General features: G+C 35.6%; 2 protein-coding genes across 2 annotated transcripts; one reads left to right on the plus strand and one right to left on the minus strand.

The window, feature by feature from the left end:
* Positions 1–1,255: 1,255 nt before the first annotated feature.
* LOC132049385 (peptidyl-prolyl cis-trans isomerase FKBP15-1-like) lies at positions 1,256–5,497 on the minus strand. The gene is made up of 6 exons (XM_059440156.1): positions 5,341–5,497; positions 5,167–5,216; positions 4,177–4,239; positions 3,642–3,732; positions 2,584–2,688; positions 1,256–1,576 (listed from the first exon to the last, which is right to left on the minus strand). Exons 1-6 carry the CDS (start codon positions 5,402–5,404, stop codon positions 1,500–1,502), a joined length of 450 nt encoding a protein of 149 aa, XP_059296139.1. The 5' UTR covers positions 5,405–5,497; the 3' UTR covers positions 1,256–1,499.
* Positions 5,498–6,715: 1,218 nt separating this feature from the next.
* On the plus strand, positions 6,716–10,402 carry LOC132049377 (receptor-like kinase TMK4). The gene is made up of 2 exons (XM_059440145.1): positions 6,716–9,228; positions 9,822–10,402. The coding sequence occupies exons 1-2, from the start codon at positions 6,915–6,917 to the stop codon at positions 10,310–10,312; spliced, it is 2,805 nt and encodes a 934-aa protein (XP_059296128.1). The 5' UTR covers positions 6,716–6,914; the 3' UTR covers positions 10,313–10,402.
* Positions 10,403–16,444: the final 6,042 nt, after the last annotated feature.

Below are 16,444 nucleotides of genomic sequence, written 5' to 3' on the forward strand. Positions count from 1 at the left end.
TCTGTACCATAATAGTGTCATTTTAGCCAAAAAAAATTATCTCATAATAAGTGTCGACGAATTTAGAATTTCTAGAAGATGGGTACGCTGCTAAAAAAAAAGAGGAAAAAAATGCATTAAGTGGGGGATTGATCCTTGAACCTCAAGATAGATAACTTAATTTTCAACCAAGTGCACCACTAAGCCTTTTGTAGCAGGATTCCGACAGGTAATACTAGATATATTTTAAAAATTATACACATAATATACCAAATTTAATCGGATGATCATTGGTTGACATGACCTTTATTTTACGCTTAAATTTGCTCCTGAGTGTCACCTTAGGAAATCAAGATATAAATTGACTAATTTTTTTCGACTCTACCCTTAGATAAATGATGATCAGAAAAGCCACATAATAACTTGTATTGTTGGATTCTCAAGGTCAAAAGGATTAATACTCATGCATGCTTTAATTAAGAGGAAAAAATAATTTATTTTTATTATATAGGAGTAGTTTAGTAAACTTAATATTGCATTATTGGTTTCTTAATATGCGTGTTTTTGACAAAAATGACACTTGTTATGGGACGGAAGGAGTAATTTTTATGAAAAGTGATTTAAGGGTTGACATCTTGAATGGTTTTTCTAAAGGATAGTGGGTGGGTTACCTACTAACGGAAATCTTTTGAAGGCTTTTTTTTTTTTTTCATGCAAAACTATGGATAAAATGGGGAGGTCAGTTTTGCAAAAACGTGTTTCCTATTGTTAATTTGGTGCACCTTCACAACTTAAGAAGAGGTGGTGAATTAATTCCTACCTAATTTGTCTCCTATTAAAATTAGCCTTAACTCCACTATAGAACCTGTTCTAATGAGTATTCAGTTTTAACACCATACTCAAAAGATGCAAAAACCACGGCCTACCCAGTATGATTTAAATCCACTAACAAAGTAAGTCAAAAAAATCAGATTGGAAGTCATTGACATGCTCATGGAAGTTGACAACAATTTCATAAGCTCCGAGATTGTGACGTACAGAGAAATACTCCTGTTTTTTTTACAGAGATACTCCTTGGTTCTGTAACTTAGTGATATAGCAATAACAATTTCTCCTTTTCGCCTTGGGTGTGCGTCAAGTAACCAAATACTTGGGTTTCATGGAAAGATTTTAATTCCAGTATCCTCCATCAAGAAACAAAATCATCCACTACCACTACCAGATACTTCTGACGTCGAAAGGAAGAAGAAATAGAACCACCAATGGTACTAGAATGAGAAGTAACGATGGAAAAACCACCCTTAGAGTTCAACGTCCATCTACTTAACTTTAGCAGAAGAAAGAACAAGTGACAAAAGGTAACATACTTGTGTAATTCTGCCAGAGACCAATACTTCAGTATCTAAATTATCAAAGAGGTAAATATAACTAGTGTATCAGATAGCCTAACATTAACAAATCCGTAGAAGTTTCCTCCATACTTAAGCTAATGTAAAGGAGTGTGTAGAGATATCATGAAATCACAGTTCGCTATCAGCTGTTGATTTCTTTCCATTCACAGCAACCAGCTCAGTGTCAAAGATAAGTGTCGCACCACCTATAAATTTGAACGGATATAAAAGATATTGAGACACGATACTAGCTAACTCAAAGGGAAAATTTACATAACAAACAAAGGAGAGCACAAAATGCCAGCAACAAGTAGAATAAAATCATATCTCGAACTTGATAATGGATTATGATTAGACATATATGTGCTTACATTTAAACTATCTATAATTCCAGCATAGTGCTTCTCTAGTTAACAAATGATAGATGTAGCATCATCAGAATTTAAGCAGCATTCAACCCTCTTGCTGAAGAATACAACATAATGCCCCTAACCCACCCTGCGGTCCCTGCTACCCCCACCCGCTCTTAATAGATGTAGAGGTCAATCATGGAGACGAATTCAGTTACAAATCCAGACAACTCACCCAAACTGACTTCCTTTGAAGAAATTACAATTTTTGCTACTGTGGCAAATCAAATAGAAATCAGAAGCTACGCCAACAAAAGAAGAATTCATTCTGGCGAAGAAAGAACTTTACTATATTTGGAGAAGTTCTGGAACATTTTTTTTGAATTTTTGTTTATTTCCAAGTTATTGCAAAATAAGAAAGTATTTCCGAGTTGACAGATAGCCCATTTTCCAGAATTTGCAAATTCTGAAAAGAAAAATTCACCAAAGAAACACTTTCTGAAAACCTAAAAAGATTTTCCAGAAATGTTTGCAAAATTCTTTTGCAGATTCTCCAAAAAGTCAAACAAATGCCAATCAATTATATGGAACGGAGGCATTGCCACCAGAAGGAGAGCACATTTATCGCTAATGAAACCAGGCTATTAAAACAATTAGTTCAGAATCACAAATAGATACCACAAAAACAGTTGATTAGTGTACCAAAGGATAATACCTAAAGCTTGTGGTACAGTTGATTAGTGTACCAAAGGATAATACCTAAAGCTTGTGGTCTATAGCTTTAGCTAATCCTTTAAGCAGAATTTGTAAGTTACCTTATCAAAAAAAGAATTTGTAAGTTATTAAAGAAGATCTGACGTTACCTGGAATCTTTGGTGGAGATCCACTCTCGCCATAACCAAGTTTAGCAGGGATTTTCAACTTTCGCTTCTCTCCGACACACATTCCAAGAATTCCTTGATCCCAACCTGCAAGGCGACATTCAGTATCGTCTAGCTTGTTCTGTTCTTTTGTTAAGTAACCCTTTTAGGATAGCTTACCACATTCACATAATGTCTTTCAGAAAATGTAATATTCTATATATCTCTGTCAAAATCTATATATGTCTATGTCCTTAATATCACCGTAGACTGCGAAAGTATCATATTTAATGAATTACATAGAAGGAAATCAGAATAGGGAAACATAAATCTAGCTTAGAGAAACTTATACTATAGACTTGCTTTACTTCATGAGTAAATGTGTTACCTTGAAGAGTAGGAAATACAAAAGAGGTTCTCATACTTCATGAAGAACCAACGGGCCTAAAAGGCCTCAGGCCTCATATCTTTGAAGAGGCACACACTTTTTATTGTGTTATGATTTCAGTTTGTCAGATTCTATTTACAATGCAAGCTCTGTTGCCTTTTTTCTTTTCTCTTGCTAAGTAACAACCTAGCTCCTTTTTTTCCAACTTTTACTTTGATGTGCCATGCACCAACATCATCAATTTTTGCAACTAGTTTGGTGTATTACAAAGATTTTTTGACTTATCAACGGAGTAAAGGTTTACAGTCCAAGGTGTGTAGGGTAAAACTTCAAATTGTAAGCTCACACAAAGTACTAAAGAACTAAATTATCTTGAAAAGCAAGAGACAAAAACAATAAGCCATCTTTTGTTTTGTAAGCACTACACCTATTTACTCCATGCGCATATTCGTGCTTATCATTGTCAAGAATTCAATGGCTTTTCACTGAGATTCTAGTTCCTAATATGCTTCTCACAACTGCTGCCAGTTATCATAGAGGGGAACCATCAAAGAAGACCAAGCAAATCAGAAAATGCACGAATGTAATGATGTCGTGTTTGCCATTGTTCCAAAGGATTAGAAATGAATAAATGATGTAGAATGTGCAAATGTTAAAGGAATCGCAAACAAACCTTTAATCACTTGACCACTTCCAAGCTCAAATTCAATGGGGTCATTCCTCTCGTAGCTGGAATCGAATACAGTTCCATCTGTAAGTTTTCCCTGCAGGAGCATTAGGATATAGGGTGAATCACTTTGACGTTACCTCTAGACTGAGTAAGACATTATCTCTGGTGTAAAGGTACGGATCCAACTTCCCGAAGCTTACCAAGGAAGAGAATGAAAGTAGATGAAAAGGGGAAAATATCTGAATAATCAAGGGAAATCTTTTTCCTCAGTACTCTATTCTTATGTTCAAGCCAATATGCATGAATATAATTCTCCAACATAATTGACAAAAAACCCAGTTATCAAGGCAACGGTTTCCGTTTTTTTCCTTCGGATAAAGGTAAGTGAGGATTGCCTAAAAGGAGTAAACATTATAATTTATTAATCTACCAGTAGGGATCACAAGAACTTAGAAGCACCTCATTCTTATGGGTAACCTTCCCTCCATCCACAATTAGGATCTTTTAAATAGTAAAGTAGAGAAGCACTTCTACTCACACTGTAGTGTACTGAGACTCTATCACCCTTGTGAGCCTGAAGTTCGCAAGATTTTGGCTTAAACTGCAACAGATGGACCAAGAAAACAATAGGTTAGTGTAGGTTAGTGTTTAGAAAGAATCAGCAAATGAAGGAGATGTACAACCATTGCTATCGACATCAACAACAACAACAACAAGAAGCCCAGTATAATCCCACCATGTGGGGTCTGGGAAGGGTAGAGTGTACGCAGACCTAACCCCCACCTTGAAAGGTAGGGCAACCATTGCTATCGACATCGAAAAACATAAAAGATTGATGAATCTACAAACGCAGTGTAAAGTAGAGAATCACCAATACATGCAGTTGACAAATACTCCGCGAGGCACAATACATAGTTGTGATTCTTGTGAATGCCATAGCACGCCTCGTATACTTATTTATACGAGGGACAAGTATGATTTCATAAGACACGTGGAACAGAAAGAAACAAACATTATCTATTCGCTCCTATTCACCGATTATTCTCTATCAAATACACCTCGTCATCATTGCTATAAACCACTATAAGAGACTAGCTTTTCATTCTCCATTCGTGCTCTCAAACCACTCGGCAAAGTGAGTATACTGTTGATGTGTATTCACACTCAATGAGGAATTAACTTGAACCATTTATAGAAACAAAACTTCCCCCTCTCACCGTATGCATATTTCCCTCTATACAATTCTGCTAAAGGTAACAAGTATAGAGCACTTTCGATTCAATTTTCATCGAATCATTAGTCTAAAGCAGAATGTTGAGCCAAATGACATTTGCATCCAAAAACTATGCTCTTTATTCATTTTTTATTTAAATACCTACAACCTAAAACTGTGCTAAAAGCAAGAGATCCTAAAAGGTGTTTATACACAAATATGAGCTAAATCGGGTATTCATACACAAAGTATGGGCTACGTGGCGTAAATATTTACAAAAGTAGACATAGAGCGTGATTTTCACAAAAACCTTACCTTCACACCGATCTGCAACTCTGTCACATCACTGGACTTCTTAGCCGTAACTGTAAAATACAAATCAAAACGTAATTGCTATTGACTTAGTATTTGATTTCTAGCTCAAGAAAAAAATAAAAATTAGCGCATTAAATATGGCATTAAGAGATCTCATACAAAAATAGCTGTTACCTATGGTAACAAGAAGCAAAACAAGGAAAATTGAAGTGGCATTGAATGCCCGGCCTAATTCCATTTTCGATTTTGTTTTCTTCACACTAATATGAATCTCCTCTTCTTCCCTTGTTTCTTTCTAGGTAGTAAAAATATAAGAATAGATCCAAAATAAGCCATCACGGATCTGCAACGTAGTAAGGGCCAATCATTTTTTTACACGTTAGCAATCATAAATTCCACGTGGACGAACTCTACAACGACGTCCACGTCACCAATAATGACCCAATTAAACTTTCGGCAAAGGGATAATAGCAATTTTGGTCCGTGGATTGCAGGTGTATTCTTGTATATCTAACGAAACACATTTAACCATTAATTAATCGAAATATGTATTTTTAGTCCTTTTATGTAAGAATTACTCCCTCTATCCTAATACATGTGGTCAGGGGCGGACCCAACGTGTTGGGTGGGGGGACACGTGCCCCCCTAACTTCGAGAAAAACCCTATATATATTTATATACCTTGAAAAACTATGATATATTTTAAAAGGACCCCTCAAACATAATTGTAAAAATAGTTCAGTTGGTAGGAGTGCCCCTGAGTGCTCACTGGTCACCACTTGAGATCAAATCTTGGCTCCAACACAATTTTTTTCACCTATATACTTGTATTTTCGCCACTGCTTCGCTATTAGTGACCGATCCGACACGGTATTATCCCTCAGTCGTTATTAAAAATTTTGTTGTCGTGTATACGATATCGATAATGCCCCCGCCGTCTTAAAATCCCAAAATTAAAGCCGTCTCGTACGCGATACGGTTGGAATTTTGAGATTAAAACTTCTAAACTTTGACCATGAATCCAGGCATAAAAGTTTTAAGTTTTTGAAATAATTTATATATTTGGAAACCACGTAAAAAGTACTATAAATCACATGAATTAAGAATTTAAAAAGGGCGTATACAGAAATTTCGATAAGAAAAAAACTTGGTTGACTCTCAAAATTTCAATTGTGCCACATAAACTAGGACACAAGAAAAATGTTATATTTGAACTACACAAGAAAAATGTTATATTTGAACTACTTTTAGAATTATATCACCGTCAAATATAGGGTAACAGTGCAAGCTTAACATAACACATATGTTATTATAAGTAGTGGAACGACTAGTAATTATGGTAAATTTGTGAATATTGCACAAACAAATGGATAAAAAATGCACATTTAAATTAATTGAAGGTTAAATGTACTTAGTCGGATATCACAAACATCAATTAAAATCGACTAATAATTGAGGGACCGAAAATGCTGTTAACCCTTTGGAAAAAAGAATCAACAATATAGCGTCGTTTCATGTCACGTGTAGGAGAATTCGAAAATGTTTTCTGCCAAAAGCCAATATGGTAAGTTTTAGAAACTTGCCATAAACGTTCTTTCGCCATTCCATACATTTTCAGCTTTCTTTCCTTAATTCAAGCATTCAACACAAAGCCAAACCCTTAGCCTTCTTTCTCCTCTCTCACACAAACCCTAATCTTTCCGAACAATGAGGTGAGAGAAGAAAAAGAGAAAGGTATAGCCATAACAATGGGCAAAAAAAGGTACAAATTCTATGAAAAAATAATCAAATGCTACCTCCTCTTCTTCCTCCTCATAACCAATGCCTCCGCTAACGTTTTATCCGACGTTAAGGTGTCTGTCGTTGTACGTGATGGTTCGGGTGATGATGCATCCATCATGGCTAAATTGGCTAAGTCTCTAATACCCACACCTCCTGGTTGGTCAGGTAACAATGTATGTAAATGGCCAGGTGTGTCATGTGACTCTTCAGGCAGGGTTGATTCTATTAGTCTTATAGGAAAATCTTTAGGAGGTCAATTACCACCAGATCTTAATCAACTTGCTAATCTTCAATCTCTTAATCTACAAAAGAATCGTCTTTCCGGTTCTTTACCTTCTTTATCAGGCCTTGCTAATATTCAGGATGTTCATCTTGATTCCAATAATTTTACGTCCGTTCCTCCTGATTTTCTTAAAGGGTTAACCAATTTACAGCATTTTAGCATTGATGAAAATCCTAGTCTTCCTCCATGGACGATTCCTGATAGTTTAACAGATTCACCATCCTTGACTGGTTTTTCAGCGTCTAATGCTAATATTATTGGTCAGATTCCGGACTTTTTTGGGTCGTTACCTAGTTTGGAGAATCTTAGGCTTTCGTATAATAATATAACGGGGTTCTTGCCATTGAGTTTTGCTAAGTCTGGGATCCAAAACTTGGTGCTTAATAATCAAAAGTTTGGGCTTTCAGGCAGCATTGATATTCTTGGTTCTATGGAACAGTTAATTCAGGTTTGGATCCATGTTAATAAGTTTTCAGGGCCAATTCCTGATCTTTCTGGTTGTAGTAATTTGATCGATCTTCAGCTTCGTGATAATAGCTTAACTGGAGCGATTCCTCCTTCCCTAACTTCACTTCCTAAGCTGGCTAACGTGTCTTTGCAAAATAACATATTTTTAGGACCAATGCCAGGGTTCAAACCAAATGTCCAAGTGAGTCTTGGTAACACAAATCATTTTTGTAATCCTGGGCCAGGACCGTGTGATCCACAGGTAACTATATTGATTGAGATTGCTGGAGCAGTGGGTTGTCCGATGGCAATTGCCGAGTCTTGGTCAGGGAATAATCCTTGTAAAGATTGGAACTATATTACATGTGATCCTAAAGGCAGTGTCACTGTAATCAATTTTGCAAAACAGAATTGGGTTGGTACTATATCTCCTGCAACTGCTAATCTCACCGGTTTGAAACAATTGATCATGAGTGATAATAATCTCACTGGTCCAATTCCAGATAGCCTGACGAGTTTAGGAGACCTGGTGCTTGTCGATGTTTCCAACAACAACATTTCTGGGAAGGTCCCAAAATTTCGTTCGGATGTCATAGTGAAAACGTCTGGTAATCCGTTTATAGGGAAAGATGTGCCCCTAGGTCCTCCACCTGGAAGATCAAGTACTCCAAGTTCGTCTGGTGGGAGAGATAATTTATCACCTTCTGCTGCAAAAGACGAACATAAATCTTCTGTCTCTACAGGGGTCATTGTTGCTATTGTTATTGCTGCTGTTTTCGTACTCCTAGTAATTTTGTGCTTGGTGATATATAAATACAAGCGTAATGGGAAAAAATCAAAATTGAGCAGAGGCAAGGAGCAAAAATCGAAGAATGGTTCCCCTAAAAATGTGAATGGTTATGGTGCAATTCCAAGCACGGCTAGTCAAAGTAGTGCAGCAAACAGCGAAATCTATGTATATGAAGGTGGGCATGTAACCATCCCGGTGGAACTTCTGCGAGAGGCGACAGACAATTTCAATGAAGAAAATATATTGGGACGTGGCGGGTTTGGCATCGTTTACAAAGGTAAACTCCATGATGGGACAGAGATTGCTGTGAAGAGAATGGAAGCTACTATAGCAAGTAACAAAGGCCTGAACGAGTTCAGAGCTGAAATTGAAGTACTCACAAAGGTTAGACACAGACACTTAGTGGCACTTCATGGATTTTGTGTCAATGGAAATGAGAGGCTTTTAGTTTACGAGTACATGCCACAAGGGACATTAGGCCAGCATTTGTTCGAGCATGATCGATTGGGATTTCTACCTCTTACTTGGAAGCAAAGATTAATAATAGCACTAGATGTTGCCAGAGGAGTAGAGTATCTGCATGGTTTGGCACAACAAAGCTTCATACATAGAGATCTAAAGCCTTCTAACGTACTTCTTGATGATGACATGAGGGCTAAGGTCTCTGATTTTGGATTAGTTAAAAATGCACCTGATGGGAAGTATTCCGTGGAAACGAGGCTGGCAGGAACTTTTGGGTATCTTGCTCCAGAGTATGCTTGTATGTATAACACTCCTTTTCTATTGCATGAATTAGTTCAATTTAAGCCTCTAACTAACCATAGAACAAACAAAGGATTTAATTTGAAAATTAAGCTAAAGAATTTAATGGTTAAAATGCACCTTGACACGTTCTCTTCCTGGAAAAGAACTTTGCTGAACATAATGTATATTTGGCCAACACAGTTACTAGCTTAACCACAACAACAACATATCCTGTGACAGGTGGGGTCTAGGAAGGGTAGAGTGTAAGCAGACCTTACCCTGAGGTTCACGAGGTTGTTTCCGATAGACCCTCAATTCAAGTAAAGCATATCAAAGTAGTTTGAAAAAGCAAATACAAAAGTAAAGAAGACATAGCAAATAATAGGAAAACATTACATAGCATTTAGCAAAAAAGGAATAGTAGCAACAACAAAATAATGGGACCACCGTAGTACAAGTAACAACGGGTAGTAACAAAAAGTTTCTAGCTTGACTATCCCAAATGAAACGAATTTATTCTTTTAGAATTTCATATTAGATTAGGAATATGATGATATATGTTCATAAATCTGCAATAATTCTCATGGGATCTCTGTTTGTTGGAACTAGCCACTGGAAGAGTTACCACGAAAATTGACGTCTTCGCCTTTGGAGTGATCTTGATGGAGATACTCACTGGCAGAAAAGCACTTGATGAGAACTTACCAGAAGACAGAAGTCATTTAGTCCCCTGGTTTAAAAAAATGGTTGTCAACAAAGAGAAGATTCTAGAAGTTCTAGACTCGACCCTGGATCCGGACGAGGAAACTTACCAGAGCATTTGCAAAGTAGCAGAGCTAGCAGGACATTGCACGGCTAGGGAACCATCACAGAGACCAGATATGGGACACGTGGTAAATGTCTTAGCTCCTCTTGTAGAGCAATGGACTCCCTCTGCTGCTACTGGTGATGGTAGTTTCAATATTGATTTCACTATGAGTCTTCCTCAAGCCCTGCAAAAATGGAGAGCTAACGATGATTCCATGCTTTCTGAAGACACATATGGTGACTATACAAAGCGAGACAAAAGCACATCTAGTTATACAAAGGAACACCAGTGATTAATGTAAAGATATACTTAAATTGTGAAGAAAGGACGTGTATATTAATGCCACAGAACCGATAACATAGAGATGCACCTTTCTGTCTCAGGTTTTCCTTTCTTTTTTTTTCTTCTCTAATTGTTCTTACTGCTCATAAAATTTATTTTCTGCTTTATAAGTATCAATTATGGATCAGGTAGACATTTCGGTTGTAGATTTTAGTTCTCTGACTAGTAAAAAAAAATGATGTTGGGAAGGAGGAACCAAAAAGTTGCATATTATCATGACTGGGATTATTAGGCGACCACTGGGAAGAAATAATTTCTCAAATTTATATATACTTACTCTGTGAGCATAAACTGAATTACGAATTGTCCGCATAGAGTATTTGATTTCCTTCTAAATGAAAACAAGGCTAACGACTAGGCAACTACAGTCCTTTAAATATCCTTCACTGCATCTGTACAAGTGTTCAAATGTGTCTTTACAAGAGAAAGATAAAATCGATTAGATATATATTATAAACTATGTATATCTGACCAAAATAATATTTAATTCTCTTCCATTAAATCTAGACTAGATGTAAGTGCCCATGCGCAACATATATTCTTAGTTTTGAGTTTACTCCTATTATCAGTGCTGGTTTTTCTCCTATTCATTTAAGAACAAAGTATTCTAAGATATTTTCTGAAATGAAAACGTAGGTAGCAATCCTTTATACTTTATACTAGTACTCTAGTTTATAGGAGTTGCAATTAAAGAGTTTACTACTTTTTCTTTGAGCTTGGTTCCCAGCTTCAATCCCTTTGCCCAAAAATTCCCAGAAAAGGATCGCGATGCTCTTGTTGATAAGGAACCACAAGTAAAACTTACAACGAGCAAAAAAGGGGACAACTCAAAGCATTTTTTAGATATTGGCAGATGTAAGATCATTGACAGAAGATTCATCCTTGTAGTGTTAGAAAATACTCTTGTCGCTCATTAATTGTGTGAAGTTTTCACTGGAGTTTATAATGTCCTAGGCCTATCCCCTGACTGTAAGTTTGAGTTAAATTATCGGATTCTTCTGTATGGTATCAAAACCGAACTTTAGTGAGCCCTTTACACAATCGTTTCCTGCATTTTCTGTCTATCTTTCAAAATTCAGCCGATCAAGTCACTAATATTGCTCCGCGCCTACTCGCTGAACTGTTGAGCCTATTGTGTCTCCCTCTAATCGAAACACCCTCATATTGAGTCTTCTCTTTCTATATCTGATAAAATAATAATAATACTATGGAAAAAGAATCTTTAAAGAATACAATTGTTCTTCATTGGTTGCTTAAAGCTTTTTAAAGAGATTTATAATGTCGTGAGCCACTCCATCCATTACATTAAAATTTTGTATTGGATGCTCATAGTCTTTCATGTGTAGGAACTTTGAGGTGTCATTTTGCTTGCAACTAATTTTATATTTCTCAATTTGCATAAAAAACAAGTTTAACAATCCTTAAGCATGTAGCTAACGGGTCCTAAGAAGTCTAGTCCAAAGTCCAAACCTGGGCTTCCAGGAAACACCATTGCAAAGAATCCGCGAGATAAGTTTTGAATTTGAGGATGGCACAAAGTTTACAAGGGATGCGAATAGAAGTCAAGCAAGAAACATGTTTATTTATAACAATAAAATAACAGAATTATGTATATTTAGTTAAGAAGAAGACTAATCATCCGAGTGTGAACGAATGAATTATTCCATTTTGGCTCGACAATTCTGAATATCTTTCATTATCATTGCACGATGATGTGACATACCAACTTCTAGCGTGCTTTTCCTTTCGTTCTCTTCCCAGATTAAAGAAAATTCATAAAGTTAATATAAATCATGATGCGCTAGAAATTAAAATTCGTGAGGTTATCAGTCCAATTATCATATTAATCTCTTGTCTCTTCTATATCGCAAATTGGATCATATATAAATAAAACAAAATGAATAGCATGTGAAAGCTGTAAAATATATATACTTATATTATTAATATCTCAAATAAAGAATAAGAAACATTTTTGAAATTTATATAATATTTACTATTAATTTTGATCAAAAGAAGAATTGATTATATGTTTTGCGAGTCTTAATGGTAGCCCTCATAATGAAGGAAAATGTTTTGAATTGTCTTTATGGACATTGTCTTTATGGCTTTCATTACAATTGTCTTTATGACCTTAATTACACGTATAATTTCATGGAAAATATTTTCAGAAAAAAGCTAAATACTTTGCTACATATAAGATCTTATGGGATCATATTTGGACATAGCAAAAAAGGTTTTCAAAAAAGATAAAGTAAAAAGATAAAGTAAAATCCTTTCAAAAAAGATAAAGTAAAATCTTTTCTTCTTCTTCTTCTTCTTCTTCTTCTTCTTCTTCTCTTTTTGGGCAATTGTATTTGTGCAAACTCCAAACTTCCAGCCAATTGGAAGTATTGTGGAACCTTGAAGAGCGACCGGGCTAAACGATTTGCACCACAGTCGGTCCGAAATCGCTTTCAAGGCAGTGACTTACCACGTCGCAACGTTCAACCAGTAAGTTAATTCTATCCTTTTGTTCCATTTTACTGATTAATATTGTTAATATTTCCAACAAAAGCAACTTACCACCAGTTTGGCAAGCCAATTGAATAGTAGTTTTAGTTAAAGAAAAGGGAAAAGGCATCAATATCTCCCCCATTACAATTAAATTTTCAACTACACACTTATATTTTGCAGAAATCCTATTATCCCCCTAGATTACTTAAAACTAGAATTATTTACCTTCGGTATAAAGAGTGTGTTTCACTCTCTTGAGTTTATTAGTTAAAGAAAAGGGAAAAGGCATAAATATCTCCCACATTATAATTAAAGTTTCAACCACACTTATATTTTGCGGAAATCCTATTATTGTCCTGGACTACTTAAAACTAGAATTAAAACTAGAATTATTTACCTTCGGAATAGAGAGTGTGTTTTACTCTCTTGAGTGAGAAGCAAAAAAACTATAAGTAATCATAATATTACAATTATTAAATATAGATTTCTAATTTTTTCCCTAGTTTTTCTTTTTCTTCGTCTTTACTTCATCTTTTCGTTCACCTTCCGATAAGAACATGAACGACATTAAGGTTTACGATGAAAGATCAATACATGTGACTTTTTACGGCGAATGTTTTTACTCTCTACCCTTTTTTCTCTAATCTTCTTCCCCTCTCTCACACCACTACCTCGACGCTGCACCACCACCTCGACACCTCCACCTCTTTTTTATTTCCCATTCATTTAGATCTCATCACACATCACATTTGTTTAAAAAAAAAAAAAAAACACGTCATTGCCAAATCTATAACATATGCATAAGGAATGAAGAAAAGAAGCTTTACACTGCTTTAATTGTGGAAAGAAAAGGATGGAAAAAAGCAATTGAAAAAAAAAATTATGTGCAAAATATACGTGTCTATCAGACACCCGTATTTCACAACTTATTCCAGATCTGAATGCGGTGTTTCAGGGTGAAATTAATTTTATTTAAAACTTATTCAATCTGATCATATAATCATCATGTTATAGATATATTTTTCTTAATTTCTCCTGCAAGTAGACATGTGCAGTGGACAATTCATTTTGTAGCAAAACTCATCGGAAGGTCACCTTGATTTTCTCATTAAGCCCCTGCCCTTCCATGTCTACGCCGAGCCCGGAACTTTTTTAACCAAAAAATAATTTTTGGAACCAACTAACCCTAAAAAAAATAAAAAAAATAAAATTAAGCTAGGCTTCATGCACAGAATCTGTGCGTGAAAGGACCAAACTGTAACCTTTTCAGTTTTTCACGCGCAGATTCTGTGCGTGAAAGAGGGTACTTTTTTTCTTTTTTAAGCTATCAAAATCACGTGTTTTTCATACTTTGGGCAAAGATTAGTCATGTTTTAAAACCCCGAAATATCAATATTTTATATAGAACTTAATATATTTTTTTGCGTAAAATAATGTCGGCTCATTACATCAAGTATACCTCAACGTTTGGATCGTCGTTTTAGGGGTTGTAGAGTGTCCCGAAGTAAATATTGTTTGCTTGGAAACTTGTCATCTTTGTTCTTTGGAAATCAAACTCAAAATTAAGCTTTTTTCCGTACTTTGACCGAAGATTAGTCACGTTTCAAAATACCGGAATATAAATATTTTATATAGAACTTCATATTTTTTTTAGCGTAAAATAATGTCGGCTCATTACATCAAGTATACATATATGTTTGGATCGTCGTTTTAGGGGTTGTAAAGTGACTCGAAGTAAGTTTGGAAACTTGTTATCTTTAAGTTTTTTTTTCGTACTTTGACCGAAGATTAGTCACGTTTCAAAACGTCGGAATATAATATTTTATATAGAACTTAATATTTTTTTAGCGTACAATAAGATTGGCTCATTATATCAAGTATACATATTCCTCTTCACTCACGTAAATAAAAATTAAGGACAGGAGCTTAGGCAGAAAACTAGTTGTAAATTGTTGAAACTTTAAATGGTCATAACTTTGCGCTCGAATGTCCGATTTACACGATTTTTTTTTACCTAGGGTATTTTTCCTAGATCTATGCGAACAACTGCTGCAAGGCGGTTTGGCCAAGCAGATTTTCCAAAAAACGCCCATTATCCCATTCAATTTGAATTTTGCCCCAAATATGTGCAAAAATTTCATTCTTCTTTAGTTAAAAATCTAATGATAGCTAATCCCGTGGTAATGATGTTTTGAATGTCAATTTTGAGGTTCGAAATTCAATTTATGAAAACGAGTTAAGTAGCATTAGTAAACATTATAAAAATAAAGAGTGTCTACTTTGTTACTTTCACCAATTTAGCTTGGTGGTTTAGCCTCTCTTTTTTACTTACTTCTTTTTTATGCCAACAACATGAGATCAAACCTTGGTGGGAGCATTGAATGAGATATATTATACCTTGATCACCTCTCATATTGGATGAATTATTTTTTAATATAATATTTTTATTTCAAAACACTTAAATCAAAACTCTATAAAATATGATACTTAGATCTAAAGATGACAAGTTTCCAAGCAAACAAAACTTACTTCGGGGTAATTTCCAACCCCTAAAATGACGATCCAAACATTTAGGTATACTTGATGTAATGAGCCGACGTTATTGTACGCAAAAAAATATATTAAGTTCTATATAAAATATTGATATTTTGGGGTTTTAAAACATGACTAATCTTTGCCCAAAGTATGAAAAACACGTGATTTTGATAGCTTAAAAAAGAAAAAAAGTACCCTCTTTCACGCACAGAATCTGCGCGTGAAAAACTGAAAGGTTCTGATTTGGTCCTTTCACGCCAGTTACATGCGCCTAGCTTAATTCTTTTTTTCTTTAAAGGGTTAGTTTGGTCCCAAAAGTTATTTTTTGGGTTAAAAAAGTTCCGGGCTCTGTCTACGCCCTCTAAATTAAGAGGGCTTCTTTCCAATAACGTATATTTTGCATCCTAGAATGTGCAAAAGTTTGATTCTTTAATTTTTTTTCTTTCCTCTTTCTCTTAAACCAAGCCGACGTACCTCCAAAAGAATTACTGTAAAAAGGAAAAACAAAAGTTTCCCACTACCTAATTGATTCCCATTTCCTTAACTTGGAACTTCCTCCCAGATAGATGAGGTCCAAATAAATAAATTGATAAAGTACTAGTGACACTTCTTCTGCTACCTAAAACGAAAAGCATGGACCACCTACTGTATTATTTAAATAAAGTACTAGAAAGCTTGTTGTTTGATGTATGGAATGATATATACGTATAATATATTTTAGTCGATTGTCTCTTCTAGATCTCCTATCAGTCTATCTAATCCAAATAAAATAAAATTAACGGAGTGTATACGGTAAAAACCGGACAACGTTTGTCCGGTGCAAACCGGGGGCAATAAAGGAAAGAAGGCAAACAACGGAACCGGGAAGAAGCTACGATTGAAGTCGTCGTGTCCGGTTCGGCGCGTAGTAGTTAGTCGGTCTCTCCATGGTAGGGTCGACCGTGGCCGTTTGCCAGGTTCAAACATAGCAAAATCGGTCGTGGCGGTTAGTCGGTTTCCCCGTGTCATTCGGATGTTGGCGGGTGGTCGGATAATCGATTATTCGCCGCGCGTG

Source organism: Lycium ferocissimum, chromosome 1, assembly GCF_029784015.1.
Source record: "Lycium ferocissimum isolate CSIRO_LF1 chromosome 1, AGI_CSIRO_Lferr_CH_V1, whole genome shotgun sequence".
NCBI classification, from domain to species: domain Eukaryota; kingdom Viridiplantae; phylum Streptophyta; class Magnoliopsida; order Solanales; family Solanaceae; genus Lycium; species Lycium ferocissimum.

Coding starts and splice junctions, on each gene's coding strand:
- LOC132049377 (XM_059440145.1), top strand. CDS start 6,915: ATGGGCAAAAAAAGGTACAAATTCTATGAAAAAATAATCAAATGCTAC. Junction 9,229..9,821: donor TCTTGCTCCAGAGTATGCTT/GTATGTATAACA, acceptor TGTTGGAACTAG/CCACTGGAAGAGTTACCACG.
- LOC132049385 (XM_059440156.1), bottom strand. CDS start 5,404: ATGGAATTAGGCCGGGCATTCAATGCCACTTCAATTTTCCTTGTTTTG. Junction 3,733..4,176: donor GAGTCTCAGTACACTACAGT/GTGAGTAGAAGT, acceptor ATGCTCCTGCAG/GGAAAACTTACAGATGGAAC. Junction 1,577..2,583: donor ATCTCCACCAAAGATTCCAG/GTAACGTCAGAT, acceptor TCAAATTTATAG/GTGGTGCGACACTTATCTTT.